Raw genomic sequence first — 22,577 nt, 5'->3', positions numbered from 1 at the left:
CATTTGACAAGGTTTTGATGCATATGGAGATTCAATTTCAAACATAGGGCTAACCATTGCATGCACACACACTATATCTGTATTTCAATATCAGACTAAAAGCCTAAAATCACTTTAATAGATATATAAAGGAACACTCACTAAATAGTTGTCATCCTGGAAGGCATAGTGCAATGTTGTGATCCACTGGTTATCTCCATTCACTAGTACATCCCTCTCTTCTCGAAAACAGGCTGTCTGAAGGGGGCAAAAGAATATTTTAGTTACAATAAATGTATGTCATGAAATGGCGATCAAATACATAGGATGACATTACAAGGTACATTTATCCCCCTTCAGTAAAAGGCATTTAATCCACACTCCTGACATGTTGAGAACATGGGGCCAGTAGTGTATCAACACTTTACATCTATTTGGAGTACAACTGTACTTCCCAGTTATTGTTCTTGGGATGAAGACAGAAAAAACAGACTCTTCTGCTCACTGTCTCCAGATCACAGGTCAAAATCTGCTCTCAAACCTGTTCATGGGGAAGTCAATGAGATTATATTATGGTATCTGAGGGCAGAACTAGCCCTACATGTGCACAATTTCTTCTGTGAGCTATATATGTTTCTATTATAAACACTCATTTTCAGGATTTATAACTTGTCCAATAAATTATAGCCCACACAACTGTACTGCAAGATTGTTTGATTCAGTACAAAACAGTGCTGTCTTATCTACAGCAACAAGACAATGTGAGATTCTCACCCCAACCTCTGTATTTGCTGCATTGAAAAAATACAGCAAGATTCTTTATTTTAATCAGAGCTGCTTCTCTGTGAGACTATTTGCATTATATAATTTATAAGCACAAATATATTTATATAAGTACCCAAACACAATGACCCCTATAGTAATGCAATTGAAGTCCACAGGAGTAGGATCTGGCTCTACATATTATGGGCTTATTTCATAGCACTGTCACTTCACGTTTACACTGGTACAGTCATATTTTATATATGCAATATTTTTCTAATGATTATAAATAAAGTAACCTCCAGATACTTCCATCTTCCCCTCAATCTATTAGTCAAACTAGCTGATTTCTTTTTGGCATCATATCTGAGGGTTTGGCCATGTTAGAATTAAGTTGATGGTGAGACATCCAGGAGGACATGTTAGAGACAGGTTGAGATGCAAGATGGGATTGAAAGAAGCAGATTTGCAAGTCATTGGTCTAAAGATGGTAGCTGAAATCATGTCAGCAGATGAGATCACCCAGTGAGAAGGTATAAAGCAAGAAGAGGAGCAAGCCAAAGATGGAGTCCTCCGAGATCCCACACAGGGTAGGAAAGGGGAAGAGGAGAAACCACCAAGAGATGCTCAGGAATCACTGGAGAAGTAGGAGAACCACAGGAGCACAGAGTTGTAAAAGCCAAGGAAGGATAAAACGCTGAGAAGGAGAACAAACAGTGTCAAAAGTGGGAGACAGATCAAAGTGATTAGAGTTCTTGAGACTTGGTGAGGAAAATGTCAGTAGCAATCTTGGAGAGAGCAGATTTGGTAAACTAGAAAGGAAGGATGCCAAACTGAAGAGGATCCAAAATGTAACTGCAGGACAGGAATTCCAGGCCATGGTTGTAAATGATCTTCAATGAATTTGGAGTGAAAGCCAGAAGAGGGATAGGATGACAGTTGAAGAGGCAGATGGGGTTTTTTAGTTTTTGAAGATGCAGAGACCTGGGCATTCTTGGATTTTGAGTGGGAGCTGGCTAGAAAAGGATGAAAGAGAGAAGAAGATTAGTTGATAGATGGAGATTTGGAGGTAAAGCGTAGATGAGAAACTCTGCCAAGATATACTGTAAATATTCTGCTACTCCAGATACACATTTAATCAGTTTCAGTCAATTTCATCATCTTAAACCATATCCTGTGTCTTCATATTTAAGCAATAGCTTAAAGAAAAATCAAACCTTTTCTTCCTTATTATTTTTTCAACCTCATTTCCAAAAACAGCCAAATACCAAAATGAGTATGACAGGTTTCAGAGCAGCAGCCATGTTAGTCTGTATCCGCAAAAAGAAAAGGAGTACTTGTGGCACCTTAGAGACTAACGAATTTATTTGAGCATAAGCTTTTGTGAGCTACAGCTCATTTCATCGGATGCATTCAGTGGAAAATACAGTGGGGAGATTTATATACACAGAGAACATGAAACAATGGGTGTTACCATACGTGATCAGGTAAGGTGAGCTATTACCAGCAGGAGAGCGGGGGGGGGGGGAACCTTTTGTAGGTGGGCCATTTCCAGCAGTTAACAGGAATGTCCGAGGAACAGGGGGAGGGGGAGGGGAGGGGGAGGAGAAGAGAATAAACATGGGGAAATAGTTTTACTTTGTGTAATGACCCATCCACTCCCAGTCTTTATTCAAGCCTAAGTTAATTGTATCCAGTTTGCAAATTAATTGAGTATGGTTATTGTTGGCAGTGAACTTTGGAGAGGGACAAATGAAGAGTGCAGCTTAATGATTTTTGCGCAGAGATGAAGCTACACTTATAAGAGCAACCAAAACACACCAAACCTTGTTCTGACCACTAAAATGAGCAAATGTGACACAGAGGTCGGAAAGAAGAAACACTTAATCACTTTTTACACCTGAAGAGTAACCTTATGCAAGAGAGAATAGGAATGACTGACGCAAGATTCAGTAATAAAATACACTGCACAATAAACAAAAGATCTTTATTGGGAGTCAAATGAGAAATAGCATGAGGACAAAAAAAGAATTTGGGGGAAGAGTGGTTTGGTTTTGTTTTGTTTAAGTCTTGCCAGAAATAGAGAACAATGAGAAACTAGAAACTCTTTGTTGTTCCCACAACATAATGACAAGTAAACAAACTGCATGTTATTACACAGATGCATGGAGCTAGTTTCTACAGTGAGTCTATCTAATATTTATTGTGCCATCATATCTGACACAAATTCACAAAAGATCTTGCATTCCTTGAGTACCCAGAAGACTCCTGGATGTGGAGGAGAATGCCTGGAGCTGGCAGCAATTTTTACTACAGTAGATCATATTTGAAATTTTAATAGCCTGGCGGAGAAAGCTGGAGCAGCTCTCTCACGAGTACCACTTTGTCTTGGGCTCCTGATCTTCTCATATTACTCAGCCTCTCCCTGGATCCTCAGCCCCACTTCACTAGGCTCCCTCTGGATGAAACTTTTCCAAGTACACAAATCCTGAGGCTTACAGCGTGGATTCGTTTTTAGGGAAGATGTGTATCTAAGTCTCTTAGATAGCTTTGACAATCTCAACATACACACATCAAAAGTAAATGTTTAAAATGTATATGTATAAAAATAAACATTTATTTTAGATGTATGAAATCTGCTTTAACTTGTAATATCCCTTGGGTTCCTTCTAGTCTAGATAGAGTAAACAATACTACTGGGTGCCTCTCCCCAGCCTATCAGGCCAAATTTTCTTGTACTTCACTTTTTCCTTGACCTGTCTGGCCTCCACTCGGTGGACAGCTTCTCTTGGACTGCCAATCCTTCCCTTCCCCACTTCAAACATTCCCAATGCTTTCTGTGGGTCTACTACTGAATTATGTAGGGCCATCAACAAATAATGGGGCTCATTATATGGTAAATTATGCAACTGCATAAATAACAGGCCCTTGAAGACTGTTATCTACAGGATGGGTCATGCAGTGCTCCTACTCTCCCAGCTGATGAGAAGGCCAACAGGACTGAGTGACAGCCAATTAAGACAGATTAATTTTTCCCCTTAAAGGAAGGAGGAGTAAGCAAATTTAGTACTAGATTTAAGACCCAAGGTAATATGACAAATATGACTAATAGCTTCAGTGTATGTTACCAAACACTTGATAACTTTTGTAAAGTGCAAAATTATTTTACCTTAATCTTAATCAATAGATCTTCTGCTGATCTATTGATCAGAACTATTTTATGAACTGTTGGATCTTTAGCACTCAATGCTCTACAACACTTAATCTCTTCATATTAGACAACACCAAAAACTTGTTTTAGTTAAAGTTCTAGAATGAAATGCAGTATAAATAAGTCACACATGATGGAATTCAGCTGCATTTTTTGCATTCCACTTTATTTCTATCTTGGTGTTTATATTCTGATGATCTCCAATGCGCTCAGCCAACTGTTTAATAAGTAAGATTGATGGGAAATCCATTGTGTTTCTAGAGAGCATTTCCAAAGAAAAATTAAGACCAAGTGTTGATTTATATGGTTCCTGTATGTTTTATGAAAATTGTATCACATTAAACGAACATAAATGACAGAATCATAGAAATATTGAACTTGAAGGGATGTAGAGAAGTAATCAAGTCCAGTTGCTTGTGCTGTGGCAGGACCATGTAAACCTAGACCGGGATAGGCAACCTTCGGCACATGGCCCATCAGTGTAATCCGCTGGCGGGCCACGAGACATTTTGTTTACATTGGCCATCCACAGGCATGGCCCCCCGCAGCTCACAGTGGCCACAGTTCGCTTTTCCCGGCCAATGGGAGCTGCGGGAAGCAGCAGCCAACACATCCCAGCGGCCCTCGGGTTCCCACAGCTCCCATTGGCTGGGAACTTGTTTGAACTCTAGCGGTGTTTCCCCCCAAAGTTAGATGAAATTACAGTGTGTAGTATGTTTCATTATTTCAGCATGAAAGCAAAATCAGATAAATCAAAACTAGAAATAAAACTCCATTCTATTTTTAAATGTACCCTCTTAAAGCCAGTTTAAAAATTGTATTTCTTTCCATTAAAATGAGGTTATAAATAGTTTTGAAATATCTTCTCTATGCAAGATATTTAAAATGTCCTTCCCACAGGTCCCAGTGGGTTTCTTGAAGTCTGCACAACCAGTCTAAAAAGAACTACAGCTTTATTTTTCCACTGGTTTGGTGACTAGATGACAAAAAATGGAAACAGAACCTTCTGGAATTAAATTGCATTACACAGTGTGACCTTCAATGCCCCACATACCTGCAAATGCCATTCTTTTCAATTTTTGCAGTGTGTGCCTGCCCTATTATTATAACAACAACAATAGATTTAGTAGTGTCTACAATATATTGCACAAATACCAAAGTACATGTAAAAAGCTTATACTATAAAAATACAACACAGAGATGGAGGATGGGGAAAGGAGCACAACAGAGAAAGAAAGCGATCAAGGAGTAACTACCATGTTTTGATAGTCTATATCTCCCAAATACACCACAATCTAGACACAAAGAAAAGGAGTACTTGTGGCACCTTAGAGACTAACCAATTTATCTGAGCATTTTGAGATGCTCAAATAAACTGGTTAGTCTCTAAGGTGCCACAAGTACTCCTTTTCTTTTTGCGAATACAGACTAACACGGCTGTTACTCTGAAATCTAGGCACAGTAAGCCAACTGATTTCTTGTATGGATCAGTAAGCCAATAGAAGGCATTTGTCAAACTAAGTAACACTACATATAAAAAGTGTTAAAAGTATTTAGGTTGCAAAGGCAAGCATGCAAGTTAGAAAATGACAGATTTATGATTGCTCTTGCAACCTTAGTTCAGCATCCTGGTGTGTCCAACCTGTTCACTGAATTAGGCAGGATCCCTGGGGAAAAAATTGTATTGGGTCATGTAATTAAGGGTCATAACCATACATAAGGGGCAAAATTAAGGTTGCATGGGCTACTGTTAATCTGACATTTTCCTTACTTTCAGTTCTTGATTTTGCAACCTACATAACATCCTTTTAATGTAGTTTTTTGTATGTAATGTCTTAGGATGTTTTAAAGAACAAAAGTAAACACAAATTCTGTTATGTAGAACTGCAGTAAGCTCTTCAAGGTTTGAACCCTGAGTCTTCTGCTCTGTAGCACAGACTTCTACCACCTGAGATACAGGACTAACTACATTAGCTGGAAGATGTTATGCCAGACTTGGGGGGAACTGCTGGCACAATGTACAAGGGTTAACTTTTACTCTATGCAATTGAAATGTTACACAAGCACACATATTTATAGAACATACTATGTTAAAATAATTTAAGCCCCTAAAATAAATTTACAACAAAGCAGGTTTTACTGCTATAATTTATCCTTTCCTACTTTTCAATAAACTGATATCTGTGGGCTGGTCTACACTGAAAATTTACATAGCTATGTCTCTCAGGGGTGTGAAAAATCCACACCTTTGAGGGATATAGCTGTCAACCTAATCCCCAGTGAAGACAGCGTTAGGTCAATGGCAGAATTCTTTCGTCAAACTAGATACCACCTCTTGGGGAGGTGGATTAACTACAGCGATGAAAGACCCCAACTGTCACTTTAGCAAGTATCTACAGCAGTACAGCATTGCAGCTGTGATGCTGTAACGTTTTAAGTGTACATATTCCCTAAATCAACTGTATTTGTATCAGTATAGTTAAAAAAAGAAAAAAAAAGAAAAAAGAAAAAGAATCACATAATAAGGGCTGCATTCCAAACAGGAAGAAAGCACCTGAAGGATCATAGGGTTATAAGGAATAGCCAGCATGGGTTTGTCAAGAACAAATCATGCCAAATCAACCCGATTTCCTTCTTTGACAACATTACTGGCCTAGTGGATAGGGCGGAAGCAGTAGATGTGATGTATCTTTGTTTTAGTAAGGCTTTTAACATTGTTTCACATGACATTCTCAAACAAACTAGGGAAATGTGGTCTAAATGAAATTACTATAAGGTGGATTCACAAGCACAACTGGTTGAAATACTGTACTCAAACCCAATAAGGTTCACTTTCCTTTTGCTTAAAGAGGAGAAAAGCTATACAAACTTATCCAGATACCCAAGACATGCAACTTGGTTCCATGGAATACAGACTGATGTTATATGCAGACAATGTCCTTTTGTGTATATCCAAACTACAAATCACTATTCTAACCCTCCTATCACCAATTCAAAAATTTGGAGCAATAGCTAGTTAAAAAATAAATTGGGAAAAATCAAAAATATTACAACTCTCCTGGTTGTCATGTCGTGGGGCTTTTTCTCAATGGAATTTCCATAGGCAACCTGATGTAATTAAGTATAAAAGTACCAAGAAACTTTAACAAACTAGTGAAGGTAACTTTAGATCCTGTATTCTTTCAAATAAGTAATGATACAAATAAATGGCACCTTCTCTCCCTGAGCCTATGGGGAAGGTCAATCCAGTAAAAATGAATATTCTGTTTAGGCTCCTCTATATTTTAAATGGCCTAGCTATAGATACCGCTCTTTTCATTTTAAAAAATTTACTAACATTATTAGAGCATTTCTGTGGGGCCCTGGTCAACATACAACTATCATTTAAAAATCTCCAGCTCCCTAATGTCAAAGAGTGGTTTGTGCTCCCAGACCTACAAAATTACTATTATCCTTTTCATTATGTCACAGATGTCAAATTGGTTCCAGCATGCTAACATCATGATACCTACATAGGTGGAAACTGAACAGGTATTAATGCAGCTAACTCCCCTAGCAGGAAAACGAGTTTTTCTTTGTCTGACAGAGAAAAATAGGATGCCTGCAGCAGAGACTGTGCAAAGGGTCTGGGTTGTCCTAGCTAAGAGGTAGCCATTTCAGCCTTGCTGTGCTCCAAAAGTACGTATCTAGGGTAACCCAGACTTGAAAATTGGGAAAAAACCTGGAGAAACTGGCTGAACAGGGGTTTGATATAGATGTCTAAAATTAAAGAAACAATATAACCAGCCACCCTTAGTGGAGTGACTGTACTAACAACTGAAACACTTGCCAACTTATCAATTTGATCTGGATGCTCTAGGACTGCCATAGGCCCCAGAGTTACTAAGAACCCCTGGAATGTTCATACATTCCCCAGGCCCATGTCCACTATGTATGCTTTACTAATGAAGAGGAACTCCAGCAGCCTGAAGTTCTTTGTGAAAGCGTGGGAAAGTGAATTATCACAGCCCTTAAAAGTACCTCAATGGCGGAGCATATTACAGAATGTTAAAAATGCTTGTGTGGATCTCCGGCTATGCCTGATACAAAAAAATATTTTATTCATATGTATTGGACTCACCAGAGGTTACACAAGCAAGCAGTTTGTTGATGCTGTAGTAAAGAAAATGGAATCCTGATATATATGCTATGGACTGTTCAACAGCTAGGCAGCTGTGGAAACAGGTGGACACAAGAGTGAAATTAGTTGCTGGCTTCTGCAACCAAACCTCAGTTGAAAATTATAGTTCCAAGTTACATATCTACATGCTGGTTTTATCTCCACCACCAAGATTTTGGCTCAGAATTTAACAAAAGTGGAGGAGTAGGCCTATGCCCAGAATAGAGCAGTGGTATTCATACCTTCTGCATTAGCAACAAAAGAAAGAATAGGTTATTGTGACAAAGAGCAATTATATGAATTAGAAAAAATTTTGAACCTGATTCTTGATACATTTGGATAAAGAATGCTGAGATAGCTCAAATAATGCCAGAGTCCCATTGCACCTACCCTTTCTGCTTTTTCCCTCCCTCTTCCTGTACTCTCCCCCTTTTCTTTATTTTTTATTTATTTGGGGGGGGCTTGGTTACCCCCAACCCTAACATGTTAGGCCTGTGTAATACTGTCTGATTTTGAATTGTATGGTCTTTCAGCTTTGACCAGTTGTAAAGTTGTGTAATTGTGTATATTTATTGGATATCCTTGGAAAATGTGGTTTTGGGTAACATATACAAGCTGTAAATCAACTACCTTTTTGTATTTTTATTGTTTGTTTCTTTATGAAAATTCAGCAACTTTTTTTTTTTTTTAAAAAGAATAACTGAGTAAAGTCCTCACAAGCAAGTATATGAACACTAAAAACATTTCTGTAGTCTTACCTCAGCTCTCTTCAGCATCTCCCATTTATTCAGTATTTTCATGGCAAATACCTTATCTGCATTTTTCAGTTTTACTACTGCAACCTGGAAAACATAAATTGCAGATGAACAACCTAAAATAGGAAAAAAAGTGGTTGCCAGAATAATCCTTTTTTGGAAATATGTAGACGGCTGAGTAGCTTTAAATTTATTTTTGTTGTGATAGGATTTGACTCTGATTTATAACTTCACTCTGCGTACATGATGCCGTACCAAGCATTCATCATCACAAACCATGAAGAGTAATTTCACAGCTGTCCAGGGTATTTGTTCTGTAAAAGTTCTTAAATTCCCCTTAAGCCTCCATTACATAAAAGTATATCCTTCTACATTACAATAGCTGAACACAGCTGAAAGATGGCACTTCTATCAGTACAGTACTTCCTTCCCCCTCTATCCTATTACTGCCATATCATCACTGGATATGTTCCCAAAACTTGGAATAGTTATTGAACCCATTCTCTTCTATCACTGAACTAAATGGCTGCAGCGACAAACAAAAAAGAGTTCCTTTGTAATGTAATGTAGTAGTCAGGTCCCAAAACCAAGAAACATCAGAATGTCAGCTGGTACAACGAATTATCTACTGGAGATTTGCTACAGGATCAATCTTCTAGACCCATTTCAAAGAACAGGGAAAGCTATAATAAATAAAAATAATTAAGCATAATACTATGCACTCCTATACCATCTTCCATATGAAGCTTTCACTGAGGTCTCTTTACACCCCCATGAACTAGGAGAGTATTATCATCCCCATTTTATGGATGGGAAAACTTAAAAATAGAGAAGTTATGACTCTTACTTAACATTTACATTAGGCATCAGAGGTACATTTGGCAATTTACCAAGAGAAAAAACCCAAACTCCTTGTCCTCAGGATTTTACAATCTAGATTAGATACACTATGACAAAAGCCAGGATGGGATCATATCAAGAAAGAGGCAGGGCAAGTGGGAGGTGGGGATGTTTATACAAAACAAATTTATTATTTTTCTTGTTTTCACAATGTGGACATCATAGGTACAGTCCTGAATTCCCTAGTTTGGATAAGCCATAAAAACAAAGGAAGTCTGAAGCAAAGCTAACAACAGAACCCAGGACTCAACTTCCTGAGCCACAAAATTAACCTTCAAATATGAAAAGCTCAGTGCCTTCATAAATTTTAAAATCCATACATCAATCTACCCCAATTCCCATTCGCTTGCAAAGAAAGGCATGCTCCCAGGGCCTAAGGAGAGAAGAGACTGTTTTTGTTTTGGTTGCAGACCAGGATGTTGTCTCACAGATTAGCATCATCTTTACCCTGCAGGCTAGTGACAACATACATACATACACACACTATATTATATATGGTTGAACTCTACACTTTCTCCATCTCTTTCATATTCAGCAACTTGGTTACATGCCAGAGAAGTAATAACAGGAAAGAAAATGCAACAGATGCTGACAGCTTGATGAAGGAAATGTCATGCAAGGCTCTTTTCAACCCTTCTTCAAAGGTGGCACCAGCTGAAATAGCTTCATCAAGCTAGTATAGGTGCATGTTAAACTCCATTTACAGTCCTTATAGATTTCTAAAGCAGAAACACTCTCTTTCTCTCGCTAAACTATAAATTGGGTGGAACAGCTATTAACTCCCAGAGGTGCTGTGGTACATTAATCAGCCTGCCCTCCATCACATCCCACCCCCTTCTGAAAATAAAATGCAATTCAAGAAGAAATGAAAAGAGGAGAAAATACAAGGCTATCAGACCTAGCTGTTGAAACTAGTTTCCAAACTAAATTTTTAAAGGCTATCCTCAATAAAGATCAGGCACATGAACCTAGGTTCCCATACACAGATTCATTAAAAAATATAGATTCTAAGGCCAGAAGGGACCACTGTGAACACCTACTCTGACATACTGCATAACCAGGCATAGAACTTCCCCAAAATAATTCTTGTTTGAACCACAGCAGTTCTTTTTAGAAAAACTTCCAGTCTTGAGTTAAAAATTGCCAGTGATTGAAAATCTGCCACAGCCTTCAGTTTAGATTCATATTCATAAAAGACTTTCAGGTCCAGACTTGGGATTTCTCAAGACTTGCTCAAATTTGGTACTGAAAAAGATTTAGATTCCTTGTCAGTTTCATAGCTGTCCCAAGGTTCTAAATAGCAGTGTTGAAACTTATTTGTTTCAGTTTCACTCTGTTGTTGCTTGAGAAATCTATGAGCAATTCCAAAGGCAGTGGAGCTGGATGTCTCACTCAAGAGACAACACTGCATCAGTTTATATTTTTTTCATATTTGGAAGGTGACCTTTACAACCATAAGGGGTAGAAAGTTTTTCTTTTGTTTTAAGAAGAGGTTGAATTCTGCAGAAATTAAAGACTAAAACCCCTTCATTTACCAGGGAACCCTTCTGCTTGGAACTAGTAAAGAAGTCAGTGGACTTTTCAAACTCTGTCAAGGAGTTAGGTATTTCGAAATTGGCCCATAGTCTTGGAAGTGGCTGTTAATGATCCAAGGCCTGAGCATGTCTGCTACAATTTTCAAGGAAGGCTAAAGGAGTTAGGTCTCCAACTCCCATTGGCTTTCAATGGAACTTAGGCACCTAACTCCCTTTGATCCCTTTGAAAATCGCAACCATTGCATGCAGAGTGATCTCTACCCCAGCTGACCTGGGAAACAAGAGGGCATTTATTGTCAGTTTGGGTTTTTTGGTAGCTTCTGTTAGAAAAATACTTGAGGAAGCAAAGAGAAACATGCTTACATATAGTGTAGAGATGAGAAGCCTAGCTAATAAGGGGCAGAAACAGTTGGACAGCATGCCAGGGAGCATTGCTGTTTGTGGGAAATATGTAAAACTGCTGGAAGAATGAAACAGAAAATAAAATCCAACTAAAATCAAACTGTTTACATCAGCATATACCAAACATTTTTCAGTGGGTTACTCACAGAAAAAAATAAATTTAAAAAAATTTAAAATGTCCAGTTTTAGTAAGTTCCAGGAACCAGACTTTTATGATGAATAGAGGGGAGTGATTAACAGTTCTTCCTTTCTTTGACCATTCAAAACATTTTTTGAGGATAGCAGAGTATCAAAAAGGCCCCCTGTGTACGTGTTTGTGTGTTTATGTATTACATAAACTATCTACACACACACACATTAGTGTCTATATAATGTTTCAGAATTTTCTTTTAATTTTGATTAGAAACAATAGCAGCCTTGTTGATTACTATTTAAGTAGCACCATTGTGGTTCATGTTTCACAACGCATAGTAAAAGCAAACTCTTTAGTCCAAAGAGCTTACTATGTAACTAGATAGAAAACACAAAATACAGTACACCCACAGGAAGTTACTCTCCATAGCCAACACAGTTTTAAACATGACTTTGTACGGGATGTAGACAGAAAAAGTTTTATTTAGGGACATGGTAGGTGGTTTACATAAAATAAAGGTTACAAGGTTGCTTGGTACAGATTGACCATGTCTAGTAGAAAAAATATGTTGCGTTTTTAAAAACACGTTAGCTAACCATGTTTTAACTAACACAATTTTAAACAGGGCAATTTATGTTTTAAAACATGCTAACTGGTTGTGATCAACCCTAGGAGTTGATCACAACCTGATAACACATTTTTAAAGATGACTTCATAGCTTTTAAAGCCAGAAGGGACCATTATGGTCATCTAGACTGACCTGCTTCATAACACAGGCCTGTGACACTCTGTGTCCCAAAATGACACTCTGCATCCCATATTCACCATTGGTGATATAATTATATGTTTTGTCCAAAGTATGCTTGTGAGGTATCATTTTAAAGTCTTAATCTGTTGAACATTAATATCCTGTTAAGCTGTATGTGCTACTGCTGTATATGAAGTTATGAAGTTTTGCTATGTATGTGCCACTGAAACATGTTGTGAGGTTGGGAACACCCAACAATCAGCCTTTCAGGTACAGTAACTCCTCTCACTTAACATCATCCCGATTAACACTGTTTCGTTGTTCTGTTGCTGATCTATTAGCGAACATACTCATTAAAAGTTGTGCAATGTTTGCTTATAACGTTGTTTGGCTGCAGCCTGCTAGTGGGTAGGGGCTTGGAACCAGGGTGGGCTGGCAGCCCCATCAGTTCCCCTTCACCCCACCAGCGAGCCCTGTGGATCAGCAACTCCCTCCTCCCTCCCCGCACCTCCTGCCCATAACAATCAGCTGTTTCACGGCATTCAGGAGGCTTGGGGGGTGGGGAGGAACAAGGATGCAGTGTGCAGCCTCCCCCATCCCTCCCCATGCCTCCTGCCCGCAGCAATCACCTGTTTCGTGGCATTCAGGAGGCTGGGGGGGGGAGGGGAGGAGCAAGGGACAAAGCACGCTTGGGAGGGAGGGGGTTGAGTGGGTAGAGTGGGGGCGGGCCTGGGGCACAGCCAGGGGTTGAGCACCCCCCAGCACTTTGGAAAGTTGGTGCAGCCGTGCATGCGCCGTCCGGAGGACGGAGTGGTGCACTCCAGTGGGATAGCATGGGTTCATCATCATTTTCAGTTTCTGCAGGAAAGTGTTTGCAGCCGCTGCTGTGCATCAATTTGTCTCCTCCCTTCTACCTCTCTCAGTGCTGCCGTGTAAAGTGTGTGACTACATTAACAACGTGTTAACCCTTGAGGGCTCAGCCGGGTACTAGTTCATCATTTAGCAGCAAGACATTCCCTGGGAAATATCCCACCTGATATCAGCACGGTTGCTTTAGGAGAACCTCAGGGAGCTTATGACCAGGTCCCCAGGCAATCCTCTGATTAGAACTTGTTTAAAACTTATACTGTATATGTATATAATTTCTGTCCGGTGAAAAAAATTTCCCTGGAACCTAACCCACCCCACTCCCTATTTACATTAATTCTTATGGGGAAATTGTATTAGCTTAACATCGTTTCACTTAAAGTCGCATTTTTCAAGAACATAACTACAACATTAAGTGAGGAGTTACTGTACAACGATAAAAAGGCCTAATGGCCCATTCAGAAGAATACAAACACTCACAAGGATTACACCAGGAACTGTGAACAATGGAAACCTCTCAGAGATAGCACTCCACAATGGGAACTGTTTGACTCAGATCACAGCAAAAGATCTTTTCAGCAAGATGGAAGAAGCAATAAAAGGAGGAAGTGACATCACCACTCAGTCTCACTCCCCACACAAGGGAACACCTGGAAACACATGACGGACAATGATTGAACTGGGGGAAGTGCTGGTCCCAGGAGGGAAAGAAGGAAGCCTGACTGTGTATGGAAGTTTGGTGGACTGTTTGTACTATTTAAGAGGGTGTACTATTTAACTGCTTGAGTCAAATCCAATCCAGTTTAGAGAATTCAGATTGCACTCTTGTTTTATTTCTTATGGTAATCTGTTTTGACCGGTTTGCTATTACTTATAATCACTTAAAATCTATCTTTCTGTAGTTAATAAATCTATCTTATATTTTACCTAGAAACAGTGTGGTTTGAGCGACGTGCTTGGGGAAAAATCTCAGCTCAGCTAACAAAGGCTTGTGCATTGTCCTCTCCACTTTGAGGGAGGGTCGGACTGGGTAATAACTCATACACTGGTGAGGTTTTTGACTAGAGCAAGATGGTACTGCTCTGGGGTCCTAGGCTGTGGAGCTGGAGGGTGAGATGGCTGGAATCGCTCTATTATTAGTTCATGCGTGGTGGTGGAGAGGCCCTCATGTAACTGCAGCTGGGTGTGTCCCTGCCTATGTAAAGCTTTGTACGAGTGCAGGACCAGGAGCGGTCTGCAGCTTGTCACAGCAGCACAGTGTGAGAGGGAGCCCAAGCTGGTGAGACAGAGGGTTCAGCAGTACCCCAGTTCCAGGCTGCACTCCCGGGGGTGGAGGGAACCCATCACAAGGCTATAGAAACTTACCCTGTGTTTTCTGCATCAAACCCATCACCTCTTTTTGTGCTATAGCACAGAGGTTCTCAACCTTTTTCTTTCTGAGGCCCCTCCAAAATGCTATAAAAATTCCATGGCCACCTGTGCCACAATAATTGGTTTTCTGCATATAAAAGCCAGGGTCAGCATTACTGGGTAGCACGCAGGGCAATTGCCTGGGGCCCCATGCCACAGGGACCCCACGAAACTACACTGCTCAGTCTTCTGCTTCAACCCCGGATGGTGGGGCTCTGGGCTTCAGCCCTATGCGATGGGGCTTTGGCTTTCTGCCCTGGGCCCCAGCGAGTCTAATGCTGGTCCTGCTTGGAGGCCCCCATGAAACCTGCTCTAGGCCCCCTCGGGGACCCCAGACCCCAGTTGAGAACCACTACTATAGCATCTCTGTTAGAAAGATACCCAATCTTGACTTAAACTGCAAGTGATGGAGAATTCCTCTTGTCTGATGCCCTATTCCTTTTCTTCCAGTCATGCCAATAACCTAGATTATAAATTCCTCAATGCAATGATTGTGTCTTTACAGAGAAAATAACATGGTATTTACACATCAGGTGCTATGTAAAAGTGTTAAATAACAATAGTTTATACGCAGTTGTGGCAGCACGTATAGAAGTATGCAAGGAAGGCTTAGTTTTTTGGGGGGTTTTTTTGGGAAAGCGTAGCATGAGTTTCTTCCTGCTTCATGCCAATGAGTGCCTGTCATTTATGGTAAGATTCAACTGGAATGCTGAAGGTTGGTTGCAGTATTAGGGCCCTGTTCTGCTGCCATTCCAGAACTAGAATTGCCACAGAGATGGCTCATCACAGAGTTTCTAGGTTATCATTCCAGTCTGCAACGCAGAAGTAGGCCCACATGTCAAATTTACATTGTGGGTTATATTTTACCATGGGGATTGAGCCCTTCCATTCCATTAATATTACTGGGAGTTGTGTCTGAATCTTAGCGCACCATGCTAAAAATGTACCCTATGGCGTAAACATATTTTTCTCTTATAGACTAAGAGCGGATTATAGTCAGATGTAAAATAACTGTCAGTTACACTCAAACTGCCTGGAAGAATTAGAAGAAAGGTCCTAAACAACAAAGCTGTTGCCCACGGGCCAGTGGCAATATCCCCTTCCTTTGTGTGATCCACTGACTCACGGTTTTAAAGACCTTTGGCTAACAGGTTTCTGGTAAATTTTTCACACATTGCTGCATGGGGCCAGCAGTACTAGGGCACTTATTGGCCGCATCACGAGCTGTGCCAGGATAAGAACAACTCCTACTACACAGGCATGAATGAGTTCCTTGGCCAGAAGATATTGTCCCAACACAGGACCTTGCATAAACAAGTGTATGTGGGAGCTAAATTGAACAAAAATGGAAGGATTCTCAGGGCTACATCAGGGAGGGCAAGGACTTCAAGAAAAACAAAAATAAACTGTCAACTTTTACAATTAAAAATAATAATTAGTTCAGAGTGCCTTTGTCTGTACCTATCCTGTTCAAAAGTAACAAAAAAGAGAATGAGAAATGAGAAACTATTCCCGAATGTATACATTATAAAAAAAGGAACCATGTGAGTACAGAGCCACTGTATGAACAAGTGTTAGCTTGTGCCAATGAAAATTTGAATTTGCTTATTATGCAGAAATATTCAGAATCATGAAAGTCATAGCTGCAATACATTTTTGCAATGTATTAGTAACTTAATTTAGGCTATTTTAAGCTGCAATGATGTGTGATTTAGCAGCCTTTACCATTTTTTTTATTTTACATACCTAACAGTTAAAAGGATATTTTAATGCACAAAGGAATATTTGGTAAGAATATGTTATTCCAAATCCATTTTTTAAAAGGGACAATATCAACCTTTACAGGATTTAAAATGTACCTTCCTTAAACAATGGTAAAATCATAACTAGCATCCTTGAAGGATGCCTTTTAGCTATTTTAGAACTCTTATTTAAAAAACAAACACATTGGGTTTTTACCAGTTTCAGCATAGATTAACATTTCTTTTTACTGAAGACCAAAACATAAAAAAAAAAAAAAAAAAGACAAATTCCAGAGTCTTTTAAAAATACACTTTTATGCATTGCTCTCCAGGAACATGGCATGGAGTTACCTGGTTATTATCCTTTATGGAAGACAGGTGTCAGGAATTAAATAGGTTGATGGTATCCATTTAAGGCAAGAGGATTTTTTTTTAAAATACTAAAGAAAATCTAAAGCAGGGGTCAGCAACCTTTGGCATGTGGCCCATCAGGGTACTCCGTTGGCAGGCCGTGAGACATTTTGTTTACGTTGACCGTCCGCAGGCACGTCCCCCCGCAGCCCCCAGTGGCTATGGTTCGCCATGCTGGCCGCCACTTCCCATTGGCTGGGAACGGCAAACTGCGGCCACTGGGCAGTGCAGGGGGCCATGCCTCCAGACGGTCAATGTAAACAAAATGTCTCGCAGCCCACCAGCGGATTACCCTGATGGATCACGTGCCGAAAGTTGCCGACCCCTGGTCTAGAGCCACCCATTGCGCAGAATCTCAGTATTAGCTAAAGCTGACAGTAGATGAGGGTGGGGAAAACTATGCTTTAATTATGAACTGGAGAGGGTAGTCAACTGAAGCAAGAGCAAAAGGGAGTAGAGGTGAGCATCTCAAAGTTGGGCTCCCCTTGATAATATCTTACACAAGAAAAATTACTTTCTGTGCATCAAGCTGAAAGGTGTCTGCAAAGAGATATTGAATACAGCTCCCTAGATCTCCTTGGATGCAAGAATTTATAGGGCTGAAACACCTTCCAGTTCTTCAGAGGTAGAGTGGAATAGATCATCCACTCTGAGAGGGAACTCTGACTCCAAATGCAAAATTTCCTGATCCCCACAAAGATAGCCTGTGTAGCAGATGATTTAGGCTTCAGTACATAGGGTCCCGAGAATAGTTTGCAGAGAATAAAAATCCCAGTTCCTTTAACATAGCCAAGTGGAACAACAGATTAAATAAATGCAGTGTACTTGCTCCTGGTAGCACTGCAATGGGTATCTGCTGTGTGATGGTTCTCATATTTTAAACATGTATATGGTGGTGGTGATAGCAATAGTAGGGACCTACATTAAAGTAAAAATCACAGTTCCTTTAGTATAGCTACAGAAACTAAGCCTTCCATGACTCTAGACAAGCACAGCCTAATTCTTACTCATGAAAGAAAATAAATGTCCTTGAACCTGCCTCTTCCCTGCCACCCAAACTTTCAGTCTCTGCTATCTCCACAGGCTGGTCAGCTCCTTGGAAGCCAGTGACTAGTCACCCTGTGCGACAAATTCAAACTGAAGAGGGAACCTCTGATCTAGACTGTTAAATGAGCAGGAGCAGAAAATTAAAGCTTTACAACTCCATTGTACGTGCTACCAAATGAGGCATGACAAAACTCTGGTATAGTTTTAGAACAATAATAATGCAAATATAATCAAATAACCATTCAAAATTGGAAGCAAAATGGGAGGAACAGAAAGGGAATAATCCATGTTTTTAAAATGCTTGGATTAAAACATATACTGTAACAATTAAAATTCACAGATTATATCTATTCTGAAAAAAGAGAACGTGAGCCATAAATATTTCCATCTTTCACAATGCCTTTCAGGACGGTCTTGGAAGTGTAACATGATTGACCTTATCTACTATTAAACACTAAAAATTGGGGGAATATACACCTTCTAAACAAAACATCATTAAATGTTTAGTAAAGTGCTCATTTGACAGTCTCAGTTCAACAGTACAGCTTCAGTCCAAAGGACCCTCAAGCTCGGTGGAAAACCAAAGAAATCTGTAACAATTTCAGTACGGTCCATCCATCATCGTCAATGTTTTCTACGCACAAAAGGAAACTGGGAAACCCCTTTTTCTTGACAAAACTATGATTAAAAAAAAAACCTACACAGATCATTGAAAAACTTAATATCATCTGTCTCCTGAACAAGGACTGGGCTCTGCAGGCACAAAGACCATGCTGTTTCCACAGCTATCCACAACGGAAAGCCTATTTGAGTGTGGGCAGAGATCTTTTTGGTGAAAATAGAAAAGCAACAGTGAAATTATCATTTATCCACATCTATTCCCATTTGCTCATCAAAATAAGAAATGTAAATTAAAGACAGACAGAAGACCAATGACTTGCTGTGTAACTTTTTCAAATCACACAACCTTTCTCTGCTTAGTTTCCCCATATGCAGAATGGGAGTAACACTTATTCAACTTTGTAAATCACTTTCAAATCTTCAGATAAAAAGTACAAAAAGACAAATATTCCCTACCCTGTAAATTTTCTGTTTTTGAAATCTTCTGTACCAGATCAGATGCTTGGATTAGTGGCCTTAATACAGATTTTTAAGGTGATCTTCTGGGCACCAGCCTGCATCTTTGCCAAAATTATGAAATAGATGTGCATGCTTTCACAGATATGGACTTTGGCAAACAGTTGCTGCAGACAGGCACTAATACCTCCTATATATACCCAAATATATGAACTGCCTTGGGAGGTCACAAGAGGAGGTGATCAGAATTTTTTTTGACAAATGCAGATTTGTGGAATTTGAAATGTTTTGTGAAAATACTTCAAGTTCAATCAATTTTCGTCCCTGCCTCCATCCCTACCAGCTCACTAAGTAGTATTTCTGTATATTTCTAGAGGACTTATATTTCAATATCTTGGTACCAATAAATTTTCTGACTGCAGAAGATTTTCTGTAGTACATTTAACGTCTCAAAAAACCTTACCTCTCCAAAGGCTCCTCTACCAATCACCTTCAAGATTTCAAAATCTTCTTTATGTAGTCGCATCTGTTTCACCTTAGATGTAAAAGGTTTGGCTGAAACAAAGGAAAATGTCAATCATTAAAAAAAAGGTAACATTAATAAAATAAAATATTAAGTTATAAGAGACCTGAAAATAATGGAACATTTTTCTTATATACATCTATTCCCTAAAGTAATATTACAAAATATAAAGCTGAAACTAATGACCAATAAGAGCTAAGCCAAACTTTCTGTCTGCTCTGAAAGGAATTTTATGGCGTACATATTTTTTACAGATAGAATCAAGCTGCCTATATCCTTCTATATTTCTTATAAATCCACACGATGATTTTCAATATAGTAGGTTTCCAAGTGTTATAGATTGGTATGTCTGGTTGTGAAAGTACAGTATGGTAAAATTATGACATCACTCTGGACAGAAATATGCTAACTTCTACACCAGCTCAATATTAATGATCAATATTTTACTCCAAGGAAAATTAAAGTGCTGATGAAAAGGTGCTGGACTGATAGCACTGTCCCAAGAAGATATATCAATCAATACATACTTCCTGAGAGATCACTACTTTATGTGCAAGGGTTACTAACTTAACCTTTAACCCTTGGTTCAGTATGTTTGCTTGGGGTTTTTTGCTTTGACCTCCATTTCCCTCCAAAATCTTTTTCTAAGCCATATATTTTTACTCTATATTTTATTTTAATTTGGTGACCAAACTTGAACGAAACATTCCACACACAGGTAATTCTAGTGTTATATATAATATTTTCTGTATTTTTTCCAGAGTCAAGTTTATAATAAACAGCAGACTTTCTCCAAAAGAAAATTCGGTGAACTGAAATGTTTTAGAAATAAATATTTTAAAACCATTTAGATCCCAAATGATTAAGAGCATACGTGCAGACAAACATTACAAATATATTTAAAAACCATTATCTAGTATGCCTCAACCCTTATTTATAATTTTGCAAGTTTTAATTATGTAACAGCACCTACGGCTATGGAAAGGCAGGGTAAACACAGCCATGAGAATGAAGTAAAAATGACTATTTTAAATCAAGTTTACCTTAAGTTATGTGCCAAGATTCATGTTTAGAATTCTGCATTGCCCCTCTTAAGTTGAGCTCAGCATTAACACAAAGAGAATGCAGGGAAACATTTTGGTCTGCATTCTTGTTTGAGATTTACTCTTCCAAGAGAAACACAGAAGTCTAACTTCACGTCTTGACAGGTAATAATAGGCCAGCCTATTTATCCCCTACATCCATGTGCAGAGGGGATCCTCTGCATGTGGAACACCTCCTTTCTAACTTGGAGTGCTAAACTCTCTCCCCCAAATCCCAGGGGCAATAAAATGAAAAGGTAAATTCTCAGGATGCATTGCTAAGAGCCATGGAACCCTCCAACTGAAGGACAATGCCCTACCAAATAAAAGTTCTGGGGAAAATTCCTTGGAGGGGAACTTCATTGACCCACTGACATTTAAACGGTTTCAGAGTAGCAGCCGTGTTAGTCTGTATTCGCAAAAAGAAAAGGAGTACTTGTGGCACCTTAGAGACGAACAAATTTATTTGAGCATAAGCTTTCGTGAGCTACAGCTCACTTCATCGGATGCATTCAGATGACGTGAGTTATAGCTCACGAAAGCTTATGCTCAAATAAATTTGTTCGTCTCTAAGGTGCCACAAGTACTCCTTTTCTTTTGACATTTAAACACTCATCATCTTCAAAGGACTTTATAAATATTAGTGTTACGATTCCTCAAGTCTTTAAAAGCTGAACCCCAATTCAGGATTATGAAATCAGAAGAATTTTAGGAAATCTGATACTGTCTCTCTTTCAGTCCCACACCTTGTCAATGGCCTACCCATCTAATTTTTACATCTTCCGCACCCAAATCTGGCTAGCCATCTGCATGTCCTCAGGGAGACATGAGCCATGTCTCTGAGAAACATTATGTAAATGAATTCACTTATTAAGGTAAAAACAAAAACCTTGTTTTGAAACATTTTGTTTTATAAAGCAATTATTTGACATTCTTATCAATTCATACAATGTAAATCCTATTACTAATGCAGGATCTATTATTTAAGAGGAGGAAGGGTGATCTAGAATATAGGGAACTGGAATGGGATTCAGGAGAAGTAGGTTCAATTCCCGGCTCCACCACAGACTTATGTGATCTTGGATTAGTCATTTAAGATACTTTGATCTAGATTCTCAAAAGGACTTAGACACTGGGTCCCACTGTGATTCACAACCCCACCCTCTGCCCCTAAGCTGCCACCGAACCCTGTAGGGAACTAAACTCACTCAACTCAGAACTCACCTACCAGACTGGACACCATATAAAAACTCTCACAAAACTTCCAGAGGACCTCCCTCATAACTTTTAGGGTACTCACCTGGAATCTGGGAGATCCTTGGTGCAAGTCCCCACTCTGCCTGATGCAAAGAAGGGATCTGAACAGGGATCTACCACCTCTCAGGAGAGTGCTCTAACCACCGGGCTACAGGATATTCTCCCTCAATCTGTCCTATTTAGGCTGTTCCACTGTGGATAAATAATGAAAGAATCACTTGGCTAGAGAGAGATTGAGTAAGCATGAGAATGACCCTGTAGCTTGCTGATTAAAGCAGTCTCCTGGGTAGTGAGATACCCAGAATTCAGCTCCCCTGCTCCCCTATTTGAATTATTCATCCATAGTGGAACTGTTTCAACAAGAGAGACTAACAGACCTCCCACCCCCCATCAGAATATCCCATAGCTCAGTGATTAGAGCACTCACCTGAGAGGTGGCAGATCCCTGTTCAAATCCTGCTCAGGTGGAAGGGGACTTTAACTGAGGGTCTCCCTAACTACTGAGGCACCCATCATGCTGGCTTTTGTGAATCCAATTCTTAGGCACCGATTTCTCCCCCATTCAATGTATAAGGAG

General features: G+C 39.4%; 1 protein-coding gene across 7 annotated transcripts in view; it reads right to left on the bottom strand.

Annotated features, from left to right (window-relative positions):
- CDC42BPA (CDC42 binding protein kinase alpha) overlaps window positions 1–22,577 on the bottom strand; it is a 327,653-nt gene that overhangs the window by 202,765 nt on the left and 102,311 nt on the right. For all 7 annotated transcript variants that reach the window (XM_048843358.2, XM_048843360.2, XM_048843359.2 and 4 more), the window contains exons 2-4: window positions 19,602–19,693; window positions 8,870–8,953; window positions 142–237 (exon numbers count right to left, since the gene is read on the bottom strand). In XM_048843358.2, coding sequence (XP_048699315.1) covers window positions 142–237; window positions 8,870–8,953; window positions 19,602–19,693 — 272 coding nt within the window. The remainder of the gene's footprint in view (window positions 1–141; window positions 238–8,869; window positions 8,954–19,601; window positions 19,694–22,577) is intronic.

Source organism: Caretta caretta, chromosome 3 (genome assembly GCF_965140235.1).
Source record: "Caretta caretta isolate rCarCar2 chromosome 3, rCarCar1.hap1, whole genome shotgun sequence".
NCBI lineage: Eukaryota > Metazoa > Chordata > Testudines > Cheloniidae > Caretta > Caretta caretta.
The sequence above is the reverse complement of the archived record's forward strand: the minus strand, read 5'-3'. Positions and strand labels throughout refer to the sequence as shown.